Here is a 17,956-nt window from a genome sequence, read left to right on the forward strand (position 1 = left end):
CATTGTGGATTTTTCTCTTTTTTTTAAAGAAATCCCTTACTTCCTGGCACTATAAGATACTCCAGGCTTATCTTATATATTTCCAGCCTAAGTCTTAGAATCAGCCATTTCTCCAGGAAACCTTCTTCCTTTCACTGAAGAATGCTGTTAGAAATTAAGATTTGGGTGCGAGATGTCATGTTTTTTAGCATACACACTTTTGTGGAACAAAAAAGTGGGATGTCCTTGCTTTGGCTTTTTGCTTTTTGTTTTGTTGTCCTTGCTTTTTGGAAAGTGTCAGATATATAATACCAAGTAAATGGATTAAATGTCAGAATATTTGGTTGTTTCTTACAAAACTAGTAACTTCTGTGTGATCTTAAACAAATAGATCACCAGTCTTCATAATCTCACTCACGAAATATGTGAGATGAAATAGCTATTGTGTCTACTTTTTAGAGGTATTGGGAGTTAATTTAGATAATGTTTATGAAAGCCATTATAAACTATAAAGTATCAGACAAACACAGAGCAACATCATCATCATCATTTATCAATCATTAATTATCATAACCTTATATGACTCAGTATTTTGAGAGAAAGGATGAAAGAAGAGCTATTTAAGCTGAAAATTCTGGGCTGGGCTACCTGGCCTTTGGCTGTAAAATGTACAGAAAATTTTTTATGGGCTAGGTAACACCCTTTATGCTTTAGTAATAAAGGATTTTGGCATCCTGAACCAAAGTCGTCTGTACACTTTGAAGCTGTGCTGAAAGGAAAAAATAGAAACGTTCATTTCCAGCACAAACTTAATCCAGCAGTGTAGGGGCCTAAATGTGCTTTCTCAGCTATTAGATCTCAGAGTTGGAAATGTGGTGTATGATGGCATCTGTCCTTTCCTGAGCAAATTTGTCCTTCTGAGACTCCCTAAAATTATTAGGAAAAGCCTTGCAGGCAAAACCTCTTCATTCTAAAATTATGCTATTTATGCTGCCAAAGTTACTTGTCAGGTGACCTTGTCACTTCTCTTTCCCTTTTTCTCCAAGGCTATCACAAATCTGCTTGGGAAGTCGCTAGCGAACAAAGGAGCCATTGCTGGTGATGGGAACTGATGCCTGTGGCAAGTGGGTCGCTGGCCCCTGGAAATGAAGTGTTCACCATCTTTCCTCTTGTCTTCCAGAGCCTGAACGTGTAAAGAGCAATGTCCTCATAGGAATGCCCTCCCTTCCTCTCCAATCATCTTGCCCACCAGACTCAACTCTTCTTCATTTGTGAAGACTTTCTGACAGTCTTCTTTTCTTCTCTATCTGCACTCCTCGCTCATTTGATTCTCAATGATATATTTTCTGCTGACTCTGCTTGTCTTTTTCTTTTTTTCAAATTTAAACTGCCTAGGTCTTATTTCTTCAAGCATTCTGTTAACTCTCTAAGAACAATAGCAGTGTGTTATATGCTTTTTACATTCACCATAGGAACCAACAAATATGATAAGCCAGCATCATCTCAATTAACATCTGATGCATGAATGGATAAAAGTAGAAATAGCTTACTGCTGTGTGCCAAGAACGATCCTTTAGTGTAATACATTTTGTTTTAAATTAACCCATTCAACAATCGTTTTCCCAATTTAGGAGATGAAGACACTGAATCATAATAAGGGTCATAAGAGTTAAATCTTGGTAGAGACACGATTTAATTCCATGTGTGCAGAAATGAGTGCACAACGTTGCACTCACTCTTGGATTCATGATTTGGGGGCTCAGTCAACTTCTCTGGGACCCGGCTTCACTATCAGTACAATGAGAGGGTCATCTCAAACAACTGCCAAGGTCCTTTCCTGCTTGATGCGATGCAACACACAAAGTATTGACCTTTCCATTCTGGGTGCCTCTCTTATCTTCATCGTCTTGTCTGGCTTCCAGTGACTTCTACAAGAATAACATTTTAGTTGTCTGACTTGTCCCAGTCCTCAGGAATGGTTCTCCTAAGAAACATACAGAGTCTATCGCTGGGATTATTATGTATGAAATAATTATTCACTTATTTTATCTTGTTACATTTTCATACATGTTAGTTGACAAATACCCTAAATGCATTAGTAACAGGGCTTAAAGAGAAAGCAAATTCTATAGAGTTCACACACTTGCATTTTAGTATTTGCAGGATTTCCTCGATTTTGAATTTTTGACAAGAAGTGTAGAATGTCACCAATAAAATTAATAACAGTTGACCGGAAAGAAAAAAATCAAGCAAAAAGAAGGAGATAAGTAAAAGGAGAATAAACTTCTCTGTAGTTAAAATCTGAGTACTCTGAAATTTAACACATCCTTAACTTGTGTATGGCTGTGTACGGTAACTTCAGGTTGTATGCAAACTCAAGAATAATCATTATTTTGATATTTAGAATAATTAATTAGTTCATTAGTATTTATTTAATAATTAATGTGTATCCAGCACTATACTAGGCACAATGAAACACAAAAGTATTAGGCACGGCTTCTGCAATAAAAACATTATCCTACCATCTCCAAAAGATATCCTGATATTGAAAATAAGCTCTTTTTGACAGTTTTCTGGCCAGATAGTTGGCCAAAAAAAAAAAAAACAACTTCCACTTTGGAGGTCAAGTTTGACTTCAGTGCAGAGTTAGAGAATAGAGACTCAATCACCCAGATATCATGGCCAAATTATGAGTTGTTTCTAAACTTCCAAATGGGCACACATCTTCTCCGGACTATGGGAACAGCCTCCCCCCTTAATAGGCCTTGCTGCCAGCCCCTAATTATTTCTTCATATGGCTAATGGTGTATTGTCTAAAATACAACTATACTACTAAAAACCATTCAGGATTTCCCTCACTCCCTTCTCCACCAGGGGTACCTAATTTAGGGTGACCAATCATTCCAATTTACCAGGGGCTCTCCTATTGGTAACACTGGAGGTCCTGCTTCCTGGGAAACCTGCCAGTCCCAGGAGAACAGGAATAGTTGGTCACCCTATAAATGCTCCAGCAACAAGGCCCAGAACAACGATTCTCTCTCACATTCCTATTTATTTTTGTATGCCCCATTCTCTCTGCCTACAATTTTCTTCTCCCTCTCTTCTCAATTCTTTCTAGAAGATTGGTTATCTTTCCTAAGCTATAGGGTACGAAATGCAGTTTTTCCCTGAGAGGTGGTTTCATCCCTCTATAAATAGAATTTTACTCTAGGGGGAATAAAACAGCTGCCTTACATAACCTTTCACAAAAGCCCTACTCATTTTCTACCAGAACCAGAAAAGGGCCTACAGTTCATGAGCTAAGCAGAAACTTCTCTCCCCAGGAGGAACACTAGTGATTTTCATTCAGATGGATCCAATCTGCACAGCTGAGCCCCAATATTCTCTTCGTGTAGTTTGATTTGGAGCATGCCAGTTAAAGTTCCTCTCTCTGCCAGGCAGTACAGAGCAAAAGCTTCAAAACCTGCTCTGAGCTCTCTGTCTGTAAAGCTTTACTCTTCTTCAAAAACCTCAGTTACGCCCCTTCTGCCTTGCCACAGGCAAATGAGCAGTTGGTCTGTTTCATGCCCTGAAGACCAACCCCAATCAAACGGCAAGGTTCAGCATGGGGTCACTCGTCAGGGTCTCACTTTGAGCACATGTGTGATTTTAGCATGAGACCTAAGAGTCAGAGGAGAGAGGGTGGAGAAAGACCCAGGGCCCCACTGTCCCTTTCAAATGCCTGCCTTTTCCATGGGTCTGAGTATTTTTAAGGAGGAAAAGGGATGGAGGGAGGGGAAAATACAGACAGAAAATGAGCAAACCCTTTTAAAATGTGTCTTTTTATCTTAAGCATTGGCAAGAAAAGAGGGAAAAGGCAGAGGCAACATTCAAAGAGCACTTCAGAGCATTTTCTACAGTTTTTAATCTCAAGGAAAATGAAACATGTCATGGCCTCCAAGAAATATATTAGCCACTAAACCACAACCAGAAGACTTTTGATGTTGGCATAGTTGGCCATTGCAAGACCAGCTTCTGAAGCCAATGCCCTCCAAAGAGGCTTCAAGCTAACAAAGACTAAATTAGCATGGATGGAGCATTTTCCCATTGACTAGAGTTTTACAACTTCACTTCTCTCCTTGGGTTTTCAGTCTCCTAGGACAGTGTTTCACAGTCACCTAGGATTGTAATTCAGTAAATGTGGGTGTGGCCTGAGTTTCTGCATTTCTAAAAAACTCCCATGTGGTGTAAATGCTACGGGTCCATGAACCACACTTTGAATAGCAAGGCCCTAGGACACTGGTTCTCAAACTTGGCTGTTCATTGGAAACACCTGTAGAATTTTAATACTTGTGCTGGGCCTCATCTCAGAGACTGTAAGTTAATTTGCATGAGGTAGGGCTGGGCAGTGATACACAGTCAAGCTGAAATCCCCTTCTCCAGAGAGAAAGCCCTTGGGACAAGTTATACCTAGCACTCCACTTTAACCAAGCAAGCAGCTGCTTCCAGGTGTGCATGCTGAGTGGATGCTAGAATCAATGGGTCTGCAGAAAATGGAGGTGGTTAACCAGAGAGGACTTAATGGAGGAGGTCAATCTGGATGAGGAATCCATTGGAGGTGTGTTAGACAGTGCCAAGTTCCATCAGCCCTGCACTGGGTCAGGTCTCATTTAGCTGAACCTATTAGCCTCTAAATTCAGCAAAGGCATGGACCATGGCTCACAAAACCATGGCCCACTAAACTAAACATGTGCTTGATTTCCAAATTGCTGTTGGAGTCTATATTATTTTATTTCCAAGTCTTTAAAATTATCTACTACAACAATGAAATTGAGGAGGGTTCTAGCATGGCCTGCCCATGCCTATGGAATATTCTATTTGTAAGACTATCCCAGTATAAATCTAGCTCATATTAAGGTAATACTAAAACTAACTAGCATTTATGGAACATTTATGAAGTGTCAGGCATTGGATAATTTATATACCTAACTGCTGGATTAAGTTTATCTCCAATTTAGGATTGGGAAAGAGAGGTTGACTTTGTCTCTATTTTACAGATGGGGAAGTTGAGGTCAAGCACATTAGCTGGCAGGCTTTTCTTCTTAGACTGTGCCACCCCTCTCATCATGACTAAAGACCACAGGACTATGAAGCCGGCTCTTTTGCAACTTGCAGCAGGAGAGAAAAGGTTGCAAGCTCAATGACTTCTAAAAGAGCTATAACTTACAGGTAAGAGAACACATTCCTATTTTTAAGAAATAGTAATGGAGAAAAAATGTATAGGAAAGGAGAATATTGAGAAAATAATCTGCAAACATTTTTTTAAAACAAACAAGTTAGGTTAAGTTTTCCTTTTTAATTCACCCAAAGTGATCAGGCACACATTTAGAAATAGGCCACAGGAAAAAGAAATGTCCACATGCCAATCATACTTGCACAGAAGAGGTGAAGTCTGCTTCCCTCTGCTCAGTGGTAGCTTTGAAAGTAGAAGTGGCTTGGTACACATGGTTGTTAATAGCCATCTGCATTTGTCTAGCTCTTTACAATTTTCAGTCTCTTTACCTTGTTACATTACAGCCACACAACCGCATAAGGTATTTCTAGACATACAGGATAGATAGGTTCATAAATTCTATCTAATGGTTAATAAAAAAATCAGGGCAAGGATTGCCCTTGCAATTTGCTTAAATTGTAAATGATTGTGTTGAGATTAGAAAAAAGTCCTTGTCGTGAACTTATTTCAGTTTATTCAACCAATATTTACTGAGTTTGAGTAGCTACTATCTTTGAGAGAGGATCCTATGATCTTCTCAGCCTCAGCTCAGCCATCATCCTGCTTAGTTCTCCTGGCCACGGACACACAGATCTCTGAAGTCACCATGCTTCCTCTTTTCTTACCTAGCATTCTCTCCTCTGCCCCTCCCAACACATCCCCTCTTTAACTAAATTAACTTGTTTTTCAGGGGTCAACCACGACTTTCTCAGAGAAGGCTTCTTTGATCTGCTGTGGGGATCACTCTTCTACAATACTGTCCTTTCTCCAAAACCCTATCTCATTTGAAATTAGGGATTTATTAATGTATCTATTTGATTAGCATTTCTATTCCTCTAGGCTTAAAGCTCCGTCACCACCTTAGCACAGTGGCTGACATACGGTAAATAAGGGAAGAGAGATCTGCCAGAAAAACTCTAATATTCTTATTCTTACCATATCTATAGCTTGCTTTAAACATGATTGACAACTCTTTACATCCCATTCTTTTTGTTTTTGTTTTGTTTTGGTCCAATCAATCTAAAGACACAAGGATGAATGAATGGGCTCTGTCAGCCATCTGGCTAATATTAATATATTAATGTAAAATGCTTAAACATTGTAGTTGATATTTTTCAGAGTCTGCCCACTTTGTTTGTGCTTCTTGTTTTAATGAGTACTTTGTTCTGCCTTGTTTCTGATTTGGCTATGTTGTGCCTGTCATCTTCACTTGACGATAAACCCTTGGAAGGCAGACACACACCTAAGTTTTTCGTTTAATTCTTTGTAACCCATAGTAAATACTCAGTAACTACCATCTTGAGTCAAATCCTAGAGCCTCATAATATCTCAATGATTTTGTTAGGCATTGATAGTCCTAACTGAAAAAGGAGAACACAAATTTTAAGAGAGATGAAACATTCACCCATGAATGGCTGTACAATAAATTAAAGACTATGCTAAATCTATATTTTCTAATATATAACTTGGGAGCGCTTACTCAGAAGAGCACATTAAATTTGGGGCCCTTGATTACCAGAAAGATATAAACAAACTAGAGGGAGTTCAGGTGAGAAAAACAAACATGATTAAGCTTCTGGAGGGGGATGAGGAAAGATTAAATGAACTAAATATTTATAGTCTGGTTAAGTAAAGACAAGGAGGGAGGCGAGAATGATTCATGGCTAGAATTTTCTAACAAGCTTGAGCACAGAAGAGGCAGAGTGTCATTGAGAAAGGAAAACAGGAACAGGAGCTGGATGACAGGAGCGATGGGAAGAACATTTAGACCAGGACTATCGAAGATGAATTGTAAAATAAATTTTTAACAGCAAGAACTGATATGCTGCTGAAAAGTTTCCCAAGGGAAACAGGGAACAAACTATCCCTGGAGATGTCTCAAACCAGAGAGAGAAAATAACTAGAAATTGTCCTGCAGGGAACAGCTCTGCCCAGACGTTAGACATGAAAGGGAGAGCTTTGCAGATTTCTCTCTAATTTATATTCTTCTAGGATCCCATGAGGCTGAGAAAAGATGTGGGAACAATGGATTGAGGACTCCGGGTGCAGGGGGTTTGCTTAGATGTATCAGCCTTGGCTCACATCTCTAATGAGTCTGCACAGAGGCGACACACTGGAGAAGCCACTGCCAGCATATCTGGTGCTTTATTTCATCCAGGGCCCTTCATTAGTCTGTCCCATGGGACTAGGTGAAACAATTAGGAACGCAAAAACTTGGAGGTGTCCATAGGCACATGTGCAAGCATGGGTGTTTGTTTGAAACCCACAGTCAAATATGTAATGATGATCTCAGGCCTACATATTTTACTGTTTTGGAAACGTACCCAAGTTTAAACGTCAGACGAGGATTTTAAACTCAGACTTGGTATCTATCATGATGACTCTCTGATTCAGTCAACTTTTAGTTCCATCATATTGAGGGGATTTATAATGTGCTTCAAATTAAGCTTGGCACCCCAGCATCCTGCTTCCCTATATGCTACATAGATATAATAAACAGGATAAGGCAGGATACTGACAAGACCAAGGTTGCTCTGGGTAATCAATAATCTTACAGTGGCTAAGGATCTCTTTTCCAGTTAAAAATAAGTGTACATTCTGGAAAGGTGGTTAAGGAAAGTTGAGGCTAAAATAAACACAATATAATATCAGGCAACAACTTCTTAAAAGTCAGAGTACTGATAACAGTTATGCCAAAAGCATAAGCTTGCTTAGTAGGAAAAACAGAATAACTTCTGTTTGATGCCTCAAAGCAAATGGTTGCTCAGTTGAAGGAATGGAATCATAGAATTATCTTGCAAAAATCACAAATGGCCAATAAATCTATGGGAAAAAAATGTTCAACCTTATTAACAATCAGAGAAATGCAAATTAAAACACAATGAGATGCTAATTCACACACCCTAGATGACAGCAAATTAAACACAAGACAATACCAAGCATTAGTGGAGACAGAGCAACAGAGACTTTCCTATGCTTATGGTGGGAGTTTCAGTAGATGCAACTTGTCATTGCCTCCTAAAAGTAAAGATGTCGTCTATGACTCAGCAATTCCACTCCTAGATCTGCACCCTAGACATGATAGCAAATTTGTTTGGGGGATATGTACAAGAATGATCATATCAGCATTATCAGAAATAGCAAAATACTGAGTTCCCAAAAATACACCAGCAGTAAATTAAGTGAAGTGTGAGTAATCAAAATCATGGAATATTATATAGCACAGAAAGTGACTGAAATACAGCAATATGCATCCTCACAGATGAATCTTAAATATTTAATGTTTAGAAAATAAGCAAATCAGAGAAGAAAATCCATATTAGATTTATTTTATAATGGCCAAGTACAGGTAAAGCAAAATAATATGTTAAAGATGCATACATGTGTGACAAAACTGTAAAGAAGGCAAAGGATGAATTAACACAAAATTAAGAAAATTGCTGATGGGTACACGGGTTATTTGTTTCATTATAATTATTTTTATCATTATCATCAACATTATTATTATTAATTACACCAGACACTATATGTATAGTACAGTTCACAATTTAAATAAATCATGTATAGTTGGAACTAGTAATATAACTAGAAGCTATGTCCACACTCTCATTTAGCAAGGAAAAATATGTTGCACAAACAGCATCCAAAGTAGTATCAGATTTCAGAAATGCTACAAACCCATTAGTTAAAACCGATTAGCTTTTTTCCTCTACTGAGGAACTCAGGTCCTGATCTTCTCTTTTACTTTAGACACAATCTCAACAAAACTCAGTCTCCTATTTCTTAGCAAATCAAAAGTAGAAAGAGGAGTGCTTTGAGGAAGTCTTACAACAGGGAGAAGTTCTAGCTAGACATGAGCAAGTAGATAAAATGTATTTTGTAAATCAAGAATATCCAAAGAATATGAAATCAACAATTGAAAGAGATTTACACATCCCTATGTTCATTGCAGCATTACTTATAATAGCCAAGACATGGAAACAACCCAAGTGCCCATCAATGGATGAATGGATAAAGAAGATGCGTACATACATATATAACGGAATACTACTCAGCCATAAAAAAGACAAAATCATGCCATTTGTGATAACTTGGATGGACTTTGAGGGCATTATGCTAAGCAAAATAAGCCAGACATAAAAAGACAAACACCATATAATTTCACTAATATGTGGACGATAAACAAATACCTGGATAAGAATAACAGATGAGTGGTTACCAGAGGGGAAGAAGGTAGGGGGAAGGCAAAAGGGGCACATATGTACGATGACAGACAAAACTAGACTATTGGTGGTGACCATGATTCAGTCTCCACAGAAACTGATACATAATAATGTACACCTGAAATTTACATGATGTTATAAGCCAATATGAACTCAATAAAATAATTAAAAAACATAAAGAATAAAATTCTTATGCAAACAAAAGCAGCAGGCTATGTCCATTTCATGGAAAAATATGCAGTCCAGTATGATGTAGTATTATCAGAACTCATCCCTACAGTATCAGATAATACAATAAGTGAGCCATAGTTATGCCCTGGATCTATTAAGGACAGGTAAATGAGGTTTTAAATACTTAAAAGGCATTTAAATAAGTGGATAAATATTTTTAAAAGACTGAAAAAAATTAGTAAAATCTAAAAATATTGGTGTTTAACAAGAAACTTCAGTGACTAAGAAAGTTGACGAGTAAATAGCATTTATATTAATTAACTCCTTAATCTCTTATAAAATATTAAAGCAGATTTAAGAATATTTTAGATACCGGAATAATTTGGTATTGATAAACTCTCTTATCAGGTCACAATACACTTAAAAGTTGTTATTTTCATTGATGCATCATAAAAATTCAACTAATTCAGTGGAACATTTTTGTTCTAGATACTTTCAAGAGTAGACTTCTGGAAAGAACCAGTCTTTAAAAGATGACCAAAGGACAAGACAGAAATCCCCAAATTGCAATGAATACCTCTGTTAAATTCCACCATAATAATCACAAGTGGTATAAACAGGCTCCCTCTCTCTCTTGAAACTGTGAAATGACTGAGCAAACAAGAACTCACAGAATTTGGATGTGTAAAACTAAGGTAAAGTACAACACGAAAACAAGAAGTAAGTTAAAGGCACTGAGCTCACAGAATTGAGCAGAGAAGAGAAACTTCCCCACCCAAGTTGTGCCATAACAATAGACTTAAAAAATATGATCAATAAATATGGAATGATTTGTGTGTTTCCTGGTACAACTTACCCCAAAGAAATGAAAGCTGTGATTAATACAGTTGTTTGGAACTATTTATAAAAAGCAACAAGCACTAGAATTACCATTGGCAAATTATCATCAGTAGTGAAAAAGAGGGACTATTCAATCATACACGTTATTATGCGTTTCTAAACCTCAGCAGTGGACAGAGTTCAGGCATTTCTAAACCACCAAGGAAAACATATTTACTTAACCGTGGCATTAAAGGTACGTAGTTTTTTTTTACTTCAGGCTAAAATTTGCCAAAGAACTTTAGAGCACTATGGCAATTTTGATCATCAATCAGCAAACCTGTATTTCTTCATGTTAGTACAGTGCTAAACCAGAGAAATATAAGAAAAGGAATCAACATTTTACTATGGGAGAAAACAGAAGTGTGGTACCAAATTGTGCTGTAATTTACGTGAGTGCTACGATTATAAAGCTGTATAATAATTTGCATTTTATTTTTTGCTATTACTCATTTGGCATATGCAACATGTAATTTTATCTTGCACATTTCTTTTAATTGGCCTATGGGGAAAATAATCTGGATTGTTCATCCTTTCTTATCGACAAGTTTAATGTTTGTTTTACTTGAGGTCTTGTTTTGAAGGAAAATATCTTAAATGCTTTGGGTCAGAGCCATGCTACTTATGTTATAATGCCATTAAGAAATGCTTTGATCTCTGAAAAGTAGTAACTTTGAAGAAAATTAAAGTTCTTTATTATTCCAAACCAGTAACACCTTCCTGAAAAAATAGCAAGCATGCCTAGGTTGGTATAACCTACTATCCTCTAGTGCTTACTCTTATATCTTCTTAATGCTCACGCACTCTAGAACTTCAATAATATTGGCTGAGAGGCCTCTAGTTAGAAGCTCCTATGGTAAGAGTACTACTTAGCTGTCTTTGGAGAACAGCTTAACTCTCCACTGAAAGAAACACTCATAAAAATTTAAAAATTTGTTTTTAAGGTAAATCCCCATCACCTTGCAACATGTAATACAACATGTTAAACACAGTGCCTGTGGATCAGGGCCTTGGATCCACAGTGAGAAAGACTTTCTTGGGTTTTATGAAGGGAAGCAGTATAGCTGGCACACAGTTTAAAGATGAGAGCTGCAATCCTGTAGGGACAGGCTGGAGAGAAGCAAGCAGCCCACTAGCAGGCTGCAGAACAATTCACTGGGCATCACGTTAATATTTAATTCAGTGTGTTTCCATCAAGAGTTAGTGAGATGCCAGGCTATGATTTCACTAAGGTATGACTCTTGTGACAATTCATGAAACTCGTCAATTCTCCTCTGGAGCATCATAATAAAGAAACAGGAGGTGAAAAGAGAAGACTCCATGTTTACATTTTCTGAATTGTACATATGCATAGTATTTATCACTCCACTTCAGGGATTACAACATGTTTCCAGAACCAAGTGACTTTTTATCTTTAATTAATCAAGTAACCCTCGGCGGGCTTATGTCATTATTCTTTTTACTCAGGCAGCATGAAGTTTTCCAAAAGTTACATATACAGTTCATCTAAGAGATTATCATCTGAGGGAAATTAATCCATCTAAAATTTATTATTTGAGCTGGTAGCTGTATAACAAATACCAAAACAGAGCAATGTGTTCCTAACTTGGTCCAAGTTTCTCAGAATAATACAGGCCACATCTACAGAAAGTGTGGACACCTGTAGCCAAGTAAGACGTGCTCACTCACTAGCGATCACAGTGGTTTCCAGAAGTGTCTTTATGTCATTAGCAGTATCTTAATTCACCCCAAAATCACACACTTGGGAAGCTGTAATGGAGGGTGGAAATCTTCTCCTCTTTGTGTGTGTGTGATTGTGTTTTAACTTAAGAAAATGCCCAGAAACAATTGCAATCTTTTCTAATAGAGTTATCCTGTCCGGTAGAAACATGAGGAAGAAGAGGAAGAAGTTTCACATACAAAATTTAGGATGGCAAATTCTCCAAAGAAATAGTAAGAATATTTGCTTGCAAATGTAATCTGAGGTCACAGTCTTCCATGGAAAGAAGTATTCTGTTCAGAAACTTCAGCACTGCCTGTAAACATGTAGCACCACCTGAAGACAAAAAGTGTTTTGGTTGGAAAGAAGGCAAGACTTATATCAGGCTGTGTTTCCAAAGGAGGACAGTAGTACTAGCTGACCCCACTGCGCACAGCAGAAAAACATTCCAGGAGCAAATTACACGCATTTGAAAAATTTCAGGCTACTGGATGCATGAAAGAAAAATGCAAGCCCGGGAGGAGGAAATATTTCCTCTCATAAAAGATGCTTTTGAGGATACCTGGGATGCTGGAATTCCTCTAGGAGATACAGTGTCAACCCTTCTCTCTCCAGAAACAAGTAAAATATCCCCTCCCATCCAAAAATCACCTCCCCAAATCTCGTCAAGCTTCCCATTGGCTTAGAAAACCATGCTGCAGCTTCCAAATAGCCGGTATCGGGAGAAACTTTGAGCAGGGCTTCATTCAGGAATTTAGATAGGATTAAAGCTTTTCCTCTTCAATGAAAACAATAAGGAAGTTTGCTGAGAGGTTAACTTGCCAGAGAATAAATGTAAGTCATACACACCGAGAAGTTATAAATCTCTCCCCAGAAAAAATGCCTATCAGCAGCTCAAGCCAGCCCAGCTTTTAAGAGCATTAAAGCAAATGCACTAAGCCTAATATATTCACATAGAACACACGTGGTGGCTGGTTCACATGCTTCATAACTTAGAGGGCAACTGCTGCTGTGTGGGAAATGGATGCTGTGACAGGTCGCTGGTGATTTATACTGCAGCACTCACAGAGGAGTGGACAGCCAGGCTGCCCGGGTGCCCTCAGGTCCTGCCATGTTCCACTCAACAGCAAACCCAGATGGGGGCATCTGATCTGCTTTGGTTGGGGGCATGGAAGTAGGCATACAGGGGAGGCTGCAAGCCTCATTTCATCATATCCAGACTACATAAACTGTCATAGATTTTTTTCAGTAGACTGCAACCCAAACACATATACGAAGAATGAATTAATTGGTTAACATGTATACCTGCTATTTCATTTATTAACGTCGAAAATTGTCATCTCCTCTGAGATCCTGGGACTTCACCCAGTGCCTTTGCTTGTGGCTCTACAAAAGCCAACTAAAAAACTACCATCCCCCTCTTCCAGCATCAAGTTCTCCTCCTACGCTGACACTGCTCAGGGATGCCCTTTGCTATGTCATAACAATTTCACAAAAATCTACAGCAGCTTCAGATGTTAGGAAGTGGGAAAATACCCAGTGCTATTGTGCTTGTCTCCATAATCCTTTGTCACCAATCAACAAAATCTTTAAAACATCCTGCTGAAAGGGAATTTCACTGCCAGTAAACTAGACACTTGGCCTTATTAAGGGCACCTCCTACCGGTCCTTTCATAGAGTAAACGATGCTTTCTTCATCATCAATTCCCTGCCATGTTCCTAAAGAGGGGAAATTGCTACTAAGAGAAAGAGGAGAAACACACTAATGAGCAAAGACCAAAGCGATTTGAACTGACAGTGTCTTAAAAGTGCAACATCCACCTTCCTGGGACCTGTGCAAACTACACCACAACTCGTTTGTAAATAACAGAAATGGATTTAGAAGTATAGGAAAACTTAACGATTTAGATCCACAAGTCTATCCACAGGCATATGCCTTATGTATGTATGTTTTTGTCTGCCTTTTCAAACATAGACTTGTCTGTTGAGGAGGAAATTAAAATAAAGCAGTAATATATGGCCCTAACTCTCTAGACATGAAACGAATGAGTAGGAAGGGGGATATTTAATTAACTTAGATATTAGTAAAACATATATAAATTCATCTCTATTTATTTATCCCCACCCTTCGCCAAACAAAGTCACTTGGGAAATGGCTTTAAAGTATTTTAGTGTAATTGACAAAACGTCATTGTTCATTTTTTGCACACCTTGCCTAATGCGATATTTTCAGCCAACGCATTTCAGGCCTTCCCCGGTGGACCTTCTACCCAGCAAGGGATGCCCCCTCTGAACTTCCCCTCTCCTTGCCTCGGCGGTCTTCCAAACTGCAAGAGAGCGCGCAAGTGAATCTTTGTGCAGAAGGAGGTCCTCCTCGCCGCGGCCGTCTAGCGTCTGCGGATCGCGACTAGGGAATTTAAAAAAGACACCTATTCATTACTGCGGGGATGCCCCCCCCCCCCCACCTTCCACCAGAGTAATTGCGGAGGACAAAGCTCTGGGAGAGAGGAACCCTGGGAGGAGGGGACCAGCCCGAGAGGGAGGGAGAGAACCTGGGCTTCTGGGCGCGCGGATGCGGGTACGAGCGCCCCGTATGCGCGCGCGCGCGCGCACACACACACGCACACTCACACACACACACACACACTCTCTCACTCCCCTCCCCCGCTGGCTCTGTCTGGCCAAATGAAGATGAGGAGTCGGGTCGCTGTGGATGCGCAGATTCCTAATCAACTTTGGTCGCACTAGGATTTGGGGAGCCTCCTGCTGGCTCCGTGCTTGACTGTCCGAATCCCTAGCGATGGGCAGAGACGCATTCTCCGCTCGCGTTCCCAACCCTGGGCCACGCAGCACTTAGCAGGAACAAGAAAGCCGGAGCTTCAGGCTCCCGGGAGGCTCGGGGCTTGGCCATGATTTACATTCCATTCCCAGTTAAATTTCCAAGGCGCGGGTTGGGGCGCTCCTACCCAATTCCTGGCCTCTGCTGGCGGCTCCCTTTCTTCTGGATTTGGGAAAAGGTCGTTTCTGAAGGGATGTGAGTGCTCAACCTGCTACTCTCCCCTCCTTCCTCGCCAGGCCCACTCCCTGTACCCCAGTGCCCATCCACTCTTGTGGAGAGGCCCGGAAAAGCCAGTCGACGTTATAATGAGTCATTTTGCTCTGTCTAAAATTATTTTGGCCGTCGAAGCCCCCAGCTCCGTATTTGGAGACTGCAGCATCCCTGAGCGTCCCTCAGCTCCCTCTTTCTCCTGCTACAACCCAATCCAATCCCCAAACTGTTTTGCCATTTTTAATTAGAAACTGAGCCTGCCAAGTGCCAGGGCCAGGGGGCCAATTCCCTGGAATATCAATCATTTGGAGTTTGGAAGTGTCCTGGAGATATTTGGAGACTTAGCTTGAGAACTGGATTCACCGGTAAAATATAGAATAAAATAAAACACGCCTCCTTCCTCCTGTCAACTCTGCGCCTCCGAAGTACCAAAACGTTAGCTGTCCCTCTCTCGATTCTTGTCAGCAAGTCTAAAGATCCAAACCAGAGCCGCATATAATCGCATACAAACGACTCAGCCCCACCATTTACATTCCGCACACACTTCCTCAAAGCCCCCTCGATGACCTCCTCCGCTTGGCCCTGCTGCCCCAAATCCCTTCCTTCGTAGGTTTCCGAAGCTTTGAAGATCCAACCCAGCTCCTTTCAACGACACCCCCACCATCTGCCTCCTCCCTACCCCAACCCGCCAGCTCTCCAAACCAAGGCAAGTATTTGCAAAAGCAAAGATGCGAGAATCACCAGATTAAAAAAGAGCGAAGGAGCGCCCCTCTCCCCAGTCGCCAACATCCTCCGGCCCCAGGAAAAAAGTCTTCTCGTCCTTTATCATCGGTGAGGAAATGGGGCCCAGGGCGACCACCGAATGTCTTGCTCTTTTTCCCTCTAGCCCAATTCTACTACTTGCCAAATGAAATGAAAGGAAAAGGAAAAGGGGGTAAGAGGTGGGGTGCGAAGAAAAGAAAGGAAAGAACCTCTTACCGGTGACTTGTAGATGTGCGCTGAGCAGGGTAGCTCCGAAGAGTACAAAAGCCAGCTTGGGTACCCAGACACATCCAAGACTATTCTCCATATTTCAGCCAACACCTTCGGGGCCGGGGGTCCTGGGCAGCGGCGGCACTCACACACATGCACTCACACACGCATGCACACATGCACACACACGCGCCGAGCCCCTTCGGCTTCCTCCTCCTCCTCGTCCTCCTCCTCCACCTCTTTCTCCACCTCCCCTGCGCCTCTTCTGCCTCCGAAGCCTTTTTCCTCGTCCACTGACAGACTCAGCAGCAAAAGGAGGCAGCAAAAAGTTCCATTCAGTCCAAGAGATCCCGAGCCCCGGTGAAACCTTGGAAAACTAACTCAAGGAAACAGAGGGAGCAAGGGGAGGGAAGACAGCTCTCCGCGGGGCTTGCAAGTCATCAATAAGCAGAATATCCAAGAGGGACCAAGAGGAGACAGAAAGCAATCCTGTGGCTGGGCTGTGCATTAAAAGGTTGAAGCTGGTTCCCTGTCCTCGGCTGGGTAAAGTTGAAGAGGAAAATCCGCGCGAGAGCAGGGGATGCTGTTCGTTTATCCTCCAAGAGCAGAGGGGACCGAGGGAGGAGAGGCAGGGGGCTGCGGGGTGGAGCTCTCTCACTTGTTACTGGGGTGTCCGCCAGCGGTGTGTGAGCTGGGAGTTGCAGTCTTACTATCCATTGATCCTGAGAAGTGGAGGGCTGGAAGGGAAAATGTGGAGACTGGAAGGAAACGAACTGGATCAGGCAAAGATTCCACGAGAAGGGGGGTGGGGGCAGAGAGATGACGGCGAAGGGAAAAAAGAGCGGTCGCAGGAGGCTTCCAGCAGCTGCATTCGCCTGGTCTACATATCAATGAGCAGGGATGCCCTCTGTGGGCAAAGCGTGGGAAGTCACTTTTGTCAATGGACCAGCGAACATCGTGAGCGTCTGGGGGTTTTGCAGCTCTTTTGACACTAAACCTCTGGGAAATTATTTTTATTCGACTGTAACACCTAGGCAGGTGTTTAAGCTGGGTCAGATGACCAGGGCGTTTACTTCCTTCTCTGCCCCCAGTATTATTTAAAATAGAATTTTTCATTTGGAAAGAATTACCCAATCTAATTCCCTTCTAGGACAGGTAGGAAACTGAGGTCCCGAAACACAACTAACAAATGCCAGACCACTATTTCCTGACATAACAGCTAGGGTCCTCTTTTTGAAGGACATCTTATTTCATCTGTCTCCTCTCTCTTCTAGAGGTGATTCAGTGTTTTATCCCACAATTTTTAAAGCATTTACCATGTTCCCAGTGCCCTGTTAGCCCCTAGGAAATACATATATCAGGTTTAATAAGACTTAGCCTCTATCTTCAAGGGGTTTGTGATCTGTTAGGAGAAAGACATAAATGGATAATTATAAAATATCATGATAAATATGACAGTCTAGGTAATGAAGAGCTTCTCTGGGAGAACATGAGAGACGCTTCTCCAGGCCCTGGGACGTGAAATGAAGCAAGTTGCAGGAAACTGTTAAGCTGTCTTTCTTTGCATATCTTATCTCCATTGCAGGACCTCAAGCTCCTTTGAGAGTAGAGGCTGTATGTCGTTCATCTTTGCACCCCTCACAGATCTGGTGTAGGACTTGGAATACCACACATACCAACATGTTTTTGCTGAATAAGCGAACTTACAAACA

At 40.8% G+C, this 17,956-nt stretch overlaps 1 protein-coding gene across 2 annotated transcripts in view; it reads right to left on the reverse strand.

The window, feature by feature from the left end:
* The window catches only part of DCC (DCC netrin 1 receptor), a 1,085,205-nt gene extending 1,068,164 nt beyond the window's left edge, over window positions 1-17,041 (reverse strand). For both annotated transcript variants that reach the window (XM_070513040.1, XM_070513039.1), the window contains exon 1: window positions 16,251-17,041. In XM_070513040.1, coding sequence (XP_070369141.1) covers window positions 16,251-16,341 — 91 coding nt within the window. In that variant the 5' untranslated portion in view covers window positions 16,342-17,041. The remainder of the gene's footprint in view (window positions 1-16,250) is intronic.
* Window positions 17,042-17,956: the final 915 nt, after the last annotated feature.

The sequence above is a fragment of the Equus asinus genome, chromosome 7 (genome assembly GCF_041296235.1).
Source record: "Equus asinus isolate D_3611 breed Donkey chromosome 7, EquAss-T2T_v2, whole genome shotgun sequence".
NCBI lineage: Eukaryota > Metazoa > Chordata > Mammalia > Perissodactyla > Equidae > Equus > Equus asinus.